Source organism: Oncorhynchus tshawytscha, linkage group LG03 (assembly GCF_018296145.1).
Source record: "Oncorhynchus tshawytscha isolate Ot180627B linkage group LG03, Otsh_v2.0, whole genome shotgun sequence".
In the NCBI taxonomy this organism is placed as follows: domain Eukaryota; kingdom Metazoa; phylum Chordata; class Actinopteri; order Salmoniformes; family Salmonidae; genus Oncorhynchus; species Oncorhynchus tshawytscha.
In genome coordinates, this window is record NC_056431.1 from 33572946 (window position 1) to 33583645 (window position 10700).

Below are 10700 nucleotides of genomic sequence, written 5' to 3' on the forward strand. Positions count from 1 at the left end.
ATAAATAAATATTGATCAATCATATTTGTGACCCGTTTCAGGAAACTAGGCGTATGTCGCGGGTCACTATTTCACAGGAGAACCATTTGAACGTAAACTTTTTAAAATAAATGTTTTATCAAAATGCGTTTGCCAGAAATGCCTTCTCGAACATGAACTTTCATGTGCCTTAATAACAAACTTGCATGCCATCTGTTAATACGAATAAAATTGTTAAATTACGAGCCTAGTTTTTGCCCAAAAAATCAACAACCTTCCCGCTAGCCATGATTGGTTGAGATAATGAGTGGGCTGGACATGCTGAGAGATGAGCATGCTTCTGTCGATTTGAGCTTGTCAGTATGTGTTGGTAATCCTGTCTAGCGCTGCTTTTTTTAATGTATTGTGTATTAAAGTGTTGCTCTCCACTTTTTGGAGGACTAAGTTTTGAAATCAGTGGAATTAGTGTATAATAGCTAAGGAGATGGAGAAAACACCTGTCTCCGGATGACATCTTCAAACCAAGGGCAACCATAGCATCCGACAGGAGACGCATCCAACCATGAATGATGTATATGGGTAAGATAGTCTAGCTAGCTACATTTTCAGATATTACTCATTCCTCATTTTGACAGCCATTGCTTGGCTCGCTATAGACTAATGTTAGCTAGCTAACATTGAACCTGGTTGGTTAGCTACCTGCAGATTCATGCAGGGTAGTAACGTCATGAGTTGTGCTTATGGTTGATTGTTTACCTAGCAAGTATGCTAACATTAGCTGGTTGGCTCGCTAGCTAACGTTAAGTATATGACCTTATTATTCATACCACAGACCATTTGCTTAGCTAGTTATAGCCTAGTGTTAGCTAGCTAACGTTGAGCCTGGTTGGTTAGCTACCTGCTCTGATAAAGTAGACTATAAAAAATAGCTCAAAAGAAAGTGCAAGTCTCTCCAACTCAGCTCTCTTTAATCTACATCTAGCCTATTTGCTGATATAGCCAAGTAATAAAATGGGCCACGTGACAATCTCTGGTAATTAAACCTATTGCTTAGGTTATTTTTGCCCATTTTGAAATTTCCTATAGGGCGCAAAACAGCTGCGACCATGACAGGTAAGTGAGCTGCATCGTTACATATGCCTAAAATAACAGAAGGGCCTACGATTGGGTTCGGGACAAGTTCTTGCAGTAGCAGGTGGGAGTCGGACAGAAAGCCAGCGGGTGTTGGAGGGTGCAGTATGAAATGCTGCGGGTGCAGGCGGGATAAATAAATCAGTCCCGGGCAAACCTCTACTTGTAGGAATAATGCATTATGATGCAGTTATAATGCATTGTAAGACTGTCACAACCATGTTTCCAAGGCTGTTTATGAAAGTACATGGTTGCGAAAGGTTATCCTCTGAACTGTGACTATTACAGTGAGAAATTAGAATATTGAGCATAATATGTTGTTAAATCCTGACGGTTAATTATCCAAGTATCCATTTGTGAAGTTTCCATTTGAATTTGGAGAATTTAATGTGTAAAGATAAGGTACAAAACAACAACTGATTGAAGCATCAAGAAGTACACCACCTTTTCCCTGGCTGCAGTCTGCTTCTCTCTTAGGTACTTCTCCCTGCAACGGTCACACACCAGGTACCAGGTACTTCCTCCGATCCCGCCGTCTCCACAGTTTCCCGCCCAGCCCCCACAGAAGTGGCCAATGCTGTTATAGCCCTGGCCTCCCGCATAGCGACCACAACCTGCCCAAAACAAAACAACAAATTAAGCTAAAATCCACCAACTTAAATAGAACATATTAATATACATTTATCTCTATGCTAAGATCATATTGAGTAGTGTTGCCATATTAGCAGAGATACAGTGCAAATGGTTCAATGGGGTTAGCCACCATCCACCTCAGTATGAAGAAATGTTCTGCCTTAAAGCGTTATTTTCCATCCACAAATGTAATAAACAAAATATAGCCTGTCATAGGACTTAAAAATTGGACTTTTATATGTGAGTGGTTGGCTAACCTCTCACAGTGATATGACATGTGTATTTCTAACAGTATAGAATAAAAGCAAACCCAACATTGTTGATCTTACCTGGGTGGGCCTGCCTCATGTGGTAGGTGACAGGGTAGGGGTGCGACTCCCCACACAGCTCACAGATGGTGTCCTTCTCCGGTCCCCCCATGGCCAGCTGGGCCATCTCCCCAAACAGGTTCCCCCTGGGGCGCACCTCCGCCTTATCTCTTTTCTTTTTCTCCTTCTTGGACTTCTTAGTGTCCTTCTCGTTCTCCTTTTTCTTCAGGATGGCGCTGGAGCCCGGGCTGGGGAAAATCATGTTTTGGGTGGCTGCCTTGATGGTTGCCATTGAGATGTCCTCCCAGAATGCAACGAGGTGCTGGAGGGTGAGCGGCAGGATGGACTTAGCCCTCATGGTAGGGTGAGTGGCCACCTCAAAGGAGACGTGCTCCCCCTTGCCATCCTCGCACTTTTCGGGCAGGGGAGGCTCTTTGAGCATTGACAGGACCTTGTTCTTGTTGATACTGCCCATCTTGGAGATGTCTGGCCCATGCGGGGAGATGTTGAACATATTGAGGGCCGAGGATATCTCCAGTGAGTGGCGGTTCTTCAGCTTGCTTTCCTTCTCCTCTTGGCCGCCCTGGCCACCCAGCGAGCTGCGGATGGGCGCGTGCTCCTTGGTCCGCTCTGGGTTGAACTTGAGGAACGAGGAGCAGGCCATGGCGTCGTGGACGATACCCTCGTGCCAGAGGAACGCGGCGAAGACCGCCCGGGCACACTCTGCAACTGAGGGTGACATGGCCTGCTTGGCGGGCTCGGTGACCCTCGACGAGCTCTCACCCTTGAAGAGCGGCCCCGACTTGTCCTTCTTGGGGCGCACGTGTCGGCTGGAGGTCTTGCGGCTGACTTTGGGCGACAAGCGGCTGCTCTCCAGCTCCTCCTTCACGGGTGCCTTGCCGATGCTGAAGTGCACCTTTGAGGAGCCCTCCTCTGCATTCCTCACCTCCACGTTTTCATTGTTTCCCTCATCATCATTGGAAAGAAGAGCACTAGACGTACACACCTCCACCACCTCGCTGTGGAGGTTCTCCTGGGTCACATGGGGCGACGGGGTGCGGTTCTCCGCATTCCTATCTCCTCCTTTGCTGCTCCCGTCCTTGGGTGGTAGTTTGGGTTTGGGCGAGGTGGACCTTCCCCTTAGGGGCTCTGAGGTGAGAGGGACCTTCTTCCTCAGGGTGTCCGGGTCCAGGGTGTACGAGTCCGACTTGGACCTTTCTCTGGGCGGGTCCAGCCGAGCCTTGGAGGGGCTGACATTGGGAGGGAGGTTCTGGTCATGGGGTTGGTTCTTGTCAATTGGTTGGTTCTTGTCTTGTGGCATATGCTTGTCAGTTGGTTGGTTCTTGTCCTGAGCAAAGTTCTTGTCGTGCTGGGTGGAGGAGCGGGGTGAGGAGGTGCTGGAGGGGCTAGACCTCCCCGAGGTGGAGGAAAGGCCCTTCTGTTTGGGCGAAGTGGAGCGGGAGCCATGGTTAGGCGACTCGGCGCGCAGCCCGGAGGAGTTACGATCACGCCCGTCGGCCTTCAGTGCCTGCAGGGTGTTGTGGTTGGGCGAGTGGGAGCGGCTATGGGAGTCCGACCGCAGCTTGGCAGTGTCCGACCGCAGGATAAGCGCTTCGCTGTCCGGCGGATCTTTACTTTTGGACTGTTCCGAGGCGCGACCGCCACGCCCCTCTTGTTTTGGGGAGCGACTTTCCAGTCGTTGTTTGGTGGCCGGGGACATGGGCCGTGCCCCTAAGTTACCTAGTAGCCAGCCACAACATAGAAACAGTTATACAACAACTAAGAGGATTACTGTAAAAGGCAGCACATCTGAGTACAATACTCAACATCTAAGGGTCAAAACAAAATGGATTATGAAAGGGAAGAAAAATGGGGGGGAGAAGAGAAACAACAGTAGAAGTCTGGACATTTAAAAAAAAAAAATCATGTTAAAACATACAAATATTTTTGAGTCAATAAGTAACCTCTTTCTTAGACTGTAGAAAGTTGTGGACCAATACGTTTTAGTAAAGTGACAGCATTAGAGCAGAGGACAAAGATTATTCTAGAAGAGCCTTCAATGGCCTTGACATAGAAACTTTTCCAAAGTATATTCATCTATCTATGCATGTCTGAAGACCACTTACACAGACAGGGGTAGCTAATGGATCATGGTGCAACTGATGAGAAGAAGCCCATGCAGCCCAGCACTGTGCCCTAGAATAGCTAATATAAACTCAGCAAAAAAAGAAACGTCCCATTTTCAGGACCCTGTCTTGTAAAGATAATTAGTGAAAATCCAAATAACTTCACAGATCTTCATCGTAAAGGGTTTAAACACTGTTTCCCATGCTTCCCATAAACAATTAATGAACATGCACCTGTGGAACGGTCGTTAAGACACTAACAGCTTACAGACGGTAGGCAATTAAGGTCACAGTTATGAAAACTTAGGACACTAGAGAGGCAGTTTCTACTGACTCTGAAAAACACTAAAAGAAAGATGCCCAGGGTCTCTGCTCATCTGCGTGAACGTACCTTAGGCATGCTGCAAGGAGGCATGAGGACAGCAGATGTGGCCAGGGCAAAAAATTGCAATGTCCGTACTGTGAGACGCCTAAGACAGCACTACAGGGAGACAGGACGGACAGCTGATCGTCCTCACAGTGATAGACCACGTGTAACAACACCTGCACAGGATAGGTACATCCGAACATCACACCGTCGGGACAGGTAGAGGACGGCAACAGCTGCTCGAGTTACACCAGGAACGCACAATCCCTCCATCAGTGCTCAGACTGTCCGCAATAGGCTGAGAGAGACAGGACTGAGGGCTTGTAGTCCTGTTGTAAAGGCAGGTTCTCACCAGACATCACCGGCAACAACGTTGCCTATGGGCACAAACCCACCGTCGCTGGACAAGACAGGACTGGCAAAAAGTGCTCTTCACTGACGAGTTGAGGTTTTGTCTCACCAGGTGTGATGGTCGGATTCGCGTTTATCGTCGAAGGAATGAGCGTTACACCGAGGCCTGTACTCTGGAGCAGGATCGATGTAGAGGTGGAGGGTCTGTCATGGCCAGGGGGGGGTGTCACAGCATCATGGGACTGAGCTAGTTGTCATTGCTGTGCATTACAGGGAAGACATCCTCCTCCCTCATGTGGTACCCTTCCTGCAGGTTCATCCTGACATGACTCTCCAGCATGACAATGCCACCAGCCATACTGCTCGCTCTGTGTTTGACAGGAATGTCAGTGTTCTGCCATGGCCATCGAAGAGCCCAGATCTCAATCCCATTGAGCACGACTTGTTGGATCAGAGGGTGAGGGCTAGGGCCATTCCTCCCAGAAATGTCCGGTAACTTGCAGGTGCCTTGGTGGAAGAGTGGGCCAACTTCTCACAGCAAGAACTGGCAAATCTGATGTAGTCCATGAGGAGGAGATGCACTGCAGTACTTTTTGCAGCTGGTGGCCACACCAGATACTGACTGTTACTTTTGACGCCACCCTTTGTTCAGGGACACATTATTCAATTTCTGTTAGTCACATGTCTGTGGAACTTGCTCAGTTTATGTCTCAGTTGTTGAATCTCATGTTCATACAAATATTTACAGATGTTAAGTTTGCTGAAAATAAACGCAGTTGACAGTGAGAGGACGTTTATTTTTTTGCTGAGTTTATAATTGGTCTTTAGAATTCATCCTGTCTAGGGACATTAGTCCCACCCCTTACCTCTATGTGAATAAGCATCTCCCCTATTCCTACTGATAATTTTAGCTAGTGTTCAGTTTAGAACAAATTACCTATTTACTTGTGTTTTACTCTTGATAATCCTATTTATCCTGTTGTTCAGCATTAACTGACTCTGTAACGGATTCCCACATTTCAGTCTGAAGGAGGCATGCATTTTGTATGTTACCCACCCTTTTGCCTGAGAGCAAGAGATGAGAGTGCAGAACCATGCCCAGCCGCGGACGCACTGCTTTTGTGCACCCGCTCGTGAGAAGAAGCAAGGCTGCGTGATGAAGAACCATCTACAGCGGAAAACAGTGGTAGGTAAGCAAAACACAGGGAATGAATGCAGGGATACCCTCACAGAGAAAAGAAGCGTAGCGTGTACAGGTAAGTAGAGAAAACAGGTAAGAAAACACTCCACAGAGAAAGAGAAGGAGGGAGAGAGGAGTGAGAGAAAGAGGGAGAGAGCTAGAGTGGAGGAGGATGGCCATTGAGAGTGTAAAAAATATGGAGTCAGACCAACAGACATATGGAGAGCAGACAGCTATAGGAGATCAGAGGGTAGTAAGAGATGCATGAACTAGGGCTGGGAGACATGAGTTTGAGCCAGGGGCTGAGAAAATGGAGTGAATGGAAACTAATTGATACATGTTATACTTTATTGAAACCTAATAGTTGGGAGCATATCCACTGACCTGACCATGAGATTGTCTCTGATTTACACACCACAGGTGTTGTGAGTTAAGGTTAGTCATATTGACACATTCTCAAGGCATTTAGTTTAGTGTATCTGCCCAGGACCTTTATAGAGATTCATAACTGTAAAGAATGAAAGCATGTAGTAAACTAATACAGTAATAAGTACACTAAATGATGCTACCTAAATTCATATGATGAATTACACTAAGGTAGTCTACATTTGCAATGGGAGCACTAAGCAGGAATGGGAGCTGGTGTTTAAAATTAGAATCAGTGATACGCGTCTACCAAGAGGAGCAGGGTGACTTCTGACACAAACAAAGATGAAGGCAGAGGCTGCATTCGTCAACATTTGTCGTCAGACACCTTTTAAATTGCAGGACATAGAAGCAAACCTATGTACAAATGCAACTATCTGTATGGGTGATCGTCAAATGTAGCCTTTTTGCCTCACTCTCTTGACAACATCTCTGGGCAGACTGCTGCTCGTGATCACGTCATATCGCTGAGTCTCTGTTTAAATCAGGGATGAAGATGGAGAAAGAACACTGGTATATAAACAAAAAGCAAGCAGCTACATTACTAGGCAAGGTATTGTAAGCAACAGTCAGAACATAACAGCAATGTTCGGGTGTCTTCGGTCCCCCCTGCCCCCCCAAAAAACAGAAATAAGCTAAACAAATATGCAAGTAAAAAAAATCACAAACAAAAGAGTGATGAGCTAAGGAGGAATTAAGATGGGACCAGGGAACACCTGGGCAAGCAAGCGTCGACACTGTCATACAGACGGACCGACTTACTCGGAAGCTGTGGCTGCGGCTGAGACACTTGGGACCTGGGGCATTGTCCAAACACAAATGGGCTGTGGACAAGGGAGGAGGAGGGAGGTTGGGCGGCTTGCTCAAATACGGAGGAAGAGGAGGGAGGAGCAGCTGGAGGGAGGAAGGGCCCAGACTGAATGGCACTATTCAGTATGGCAGTCAACCTTTGGTCACCTGCAAATAACGGAAGAGAAGGGGAAGGGGGGACTACAGCTTAGCTTACACTATGGTCTTATAGGATTCCAAAAGGTGGGGTATAAATCAATCAATGAATCCATTAAACAGTAACCATTAAAATGTCCATTGATTTTTCAATCATCTCCCACACAGGTAATGCCGGAGAGGTGGAAGGGGGTGGGGGTGTGTAGGGGGGTGAGGTGGGAGTTTCTGGATAGGAGGGGAGAAGGGGGTAAACTAAAGTGACATGGGGTAATGGGTGATGTCACAGGGTGGGGATTTGGGACAGTAATGGCGATTGGCCGGGCCGGGGTTATGTCACTTGGGACAAAGTGTGGAACCCAAATAGGGAAAATAACACTGTTTGTACTATATGTGCTGTAGTATCTCTAAGGTAGAGTGCATCTGCTTTCTACCCAACAACATAGAAAACTCCTCTCCTTCACTCATTTCCATATGGAATAAGAAAATGATCTAAATTTCCCTGAAAGATTTTAGGAGAAAAGTTCAGTGACTCAGTTTTGACTAATTACAGGGAAAATCAAGTATCAATCAAATATCAGGTATAAATAGTTCCATAGAGAGAGATCTTTTGCAAAACTTAAACGGTACCAAGTAAATGGTAAGCAAGTTTTGAAAGTCCCCTTTATTCAGACCTATTCTATTGATTAATTTACCTTACATTTACCAGCTAAGAAAAAAACCTGAGGAAAAGTTGGAGGGATTTTGGAGAGGAAAGTAGTCCAATGACCCAGTAGGAAGTTGTGGGGGTTGATTCCGATTTGGCAGGACACCCTTTCACTTGGGGGAACTTGTGAACACTGGTGTTGGGAAGATATTCCAGGTCCCACCTGACCTGGCAGAAGCACACTAACTGGCCCATGCACACAGACTGAGACACATTATGACTGAACATAGCAGTGATGTTAGGTATGACATACACGCACGTGAAACAATGAGACATGCAGAACAAAAAAATGGACAGAGTTAGTGCTTATTGACAGCCCCTGTGGCCTTGGAGGGTCAACTTGATCCAATATGGGGAAAGAGTGCCGTTGTGGGCACTACCCACAAATGCTAGCCAGAAGATTAAGGGCTCATTCTGACCAGCTAACGAATTTCAAGGGGTTGTACAAAATGATACCACCCTAGATATTGTGCTGTCTTTGCATATTGCATCCTTATTGGCCATATGCTAATGAGGGACTGTAGAAATGTAGGGGTTCATGAGGAAAGCATCTCTCTTACGTGGCTTGTAATGTGAAGCAATGTCAAGCTAGCAAGAAATGTGCCTTCATAAAGATACATGAAGCAGATGACGTTTTGGAGGTGTCTAAACCTAAACAAACTCAAGCAACAACAATGTAAGAGATGGATTTCAAGCAGTCTTTATTGTAAAAAAGAACATGAACTATGAGAAAGTCCACTAACTTGTGGAGAGGATAAAAAGAAAGTGGATTATTTTGTCACTGCCTTATATGCCCTAGCAGAGCATTGGACTTTTGCATGATAAGCCAATTAGAGATAGGCTATCTGTTGGACTAGCAGCAAACATGCGCCTGTCAGAACGGAAGCAGCAAAGTCACCTGCAAGGTATCATAGTAACAACAAAAGAGGCATGCTCAGTGGATAGAGTTATGCAAAAAGGCAGCCAGTATTAGTGGAAACAGATATTCCAGCATGAGAAAGCTAGCCATGGTAATGCTAATGGCAAATAGCAGCCAAAGTGTCGAAACCGTGGCAAAAGCCCTGCACCGTGTGCAGCTAACGAAGTAGTATGTGAAGTAGTGTGTGACCCTGTAAACAAGGTTCAAAAGGTGGATGATAACATTTTCCTAGGAACAATAACAGCAGGAGGCGACCCATGGATGATTCAAGTGATGGACAGAAATGTGAAATTCAAAATAGACACTGGTGCCGATGTGACTTTTATCCCAGACAATGTGTTCAATCACATTTTTGCAGGAACCAGCAAGCCAGCTCTGCTAAAAAAAAAAATCAACAAAACCGCCGCTAAGGAAGAGCATCACAAGTGTAGTTCTACAAAAGGGAGAAAAGGTTACACTGGAGGATGTGAGGATGTGTAGGTCATCAGCGATTTACACACAGCTTTACTAGGAAGACCAGCTATCACACAAAGCTTGAGCTAGTTGATCGACTTGACAGCACTGATTTACAGACACTGAAAGAAAGCTATCAAAAGCTGGTTTTGGCACAGTACAACTATATACCATCGAGCTGAAATCCTGCACAGAGCCCTACTCACTCCATGACGGATTCCTATGACATTGATGCCAAAAGTCTAGAAAGAGCTAGAGAGCAGGCAAGGGTTCAAGGTTGTCACCAGAGTGGGGGGGCCCAAGGACTGGTGCGCCAGCATGGTGGTTGTCCCAAGAAGAACAGAGAAGTGCGGACATGCATCGATTTCACTTGTCTCAAAGAGTCCGTGTTTAGAGAAAAATATACGTCCCACTGTCGAACAGACCCCTTGGCTCACTAGCCGGGAGGAAGATCTTCAGCAAGCTTGATGCGAACTTGTGCTTCTTGCAGATCCCGCTAGTCAATTATGCTAACAACCTTCATCACACCTTTCGGACGTTACAACTTCAGCAACTTAACACTTGGTGACAGAGGTCACTGAAGGGCTGGAAAGTGTGGTCTGTCACATGGATAATGTGTTATTCTTGGGCCAAACACAGGAGAAGCATGATGCAAGACTTCATGCCACATTTCAGAAGATGGAAAAAGTCGGCTTAACTCTGAACATGGACAAATGTGACCTGTCAAAGCAGGAAGTGAAGTTCCTGAGCCACATTATCTCGGACAAAGGAGTACAGCACGACCGACAAAGACAGAGGCTGTCAAGGAGATGGCAGCGCCATCCAACGTCAGCGAGCTGCAGAGTTTCCGAGGTATGGTGAACCAGCTGGGAAAGTTCATCCCTCAGCTGAAAAGGATAAACCTCTCAGAGACCTACTCTCAAAGAAAAACAATTGGTACCGGGGGGCCAACTAAGCCAGAGCCTTCAAAGAGCTGAAGGAGGAGCTGACACCCACACCCGTGTTAGCCCTGTACGACCCAAACAAAGAGATGTCTAAGCCGACTAGGAGTGCTGCTGTAGAAGAAAAGCAAGGAATGGAGACCAGCTTTCTACGCTTCCCGATCTCTCTCAAGGACCAAGCAGAGATGTACTTAAGTAGAAAAAGAGGCTCTGGGGCTGACATGGGCATATGGAAGAT

The 10700-nt window shown here is 46.4% G+C and overlaps 1 protein-coding gene across 23 annotated transcripts in view; it reads right to left on the reverse strand.

Annotated features, from left to right (window-relative positions):
* Window positions 1-10700, reverse strand: part of LOC112234653 (E3 ubiquitin-protein ligase MYCBP2-like) — a 326118-nt gene that overhangs the window by 71135 nt on the left and 244283 nt on the right. For 20 of the 23 annotated variants that reach the window (XM_042314694.1, XM_042314668.1, XM_042314744.1 and 17 more), the window contains 4 exons: window positions 7264-7458; window positions 5953-6063; window positions 2073-3791; window positions 1555-1724 (listed from right to left, as the gene is read on the reverse strand). In XM_042314694.1, coding sequence (XP_042170628.1) covers window positions 1555-1724; window positions 2073-3791; window positions 5953-6063; window positions 7264-7458 — 2195 coding nt within the window. The remainder of the gene's footprint in view (window positions 1-1554; window positions 1725-2072; window positions 3792-5952; window positions 6064-7263; window positions 7459-10700) is intronic. The other 3 variants (XM_042314686.1, XM_042314664.1, XM_042314721.1) reach the window with 3 other exon arrangements.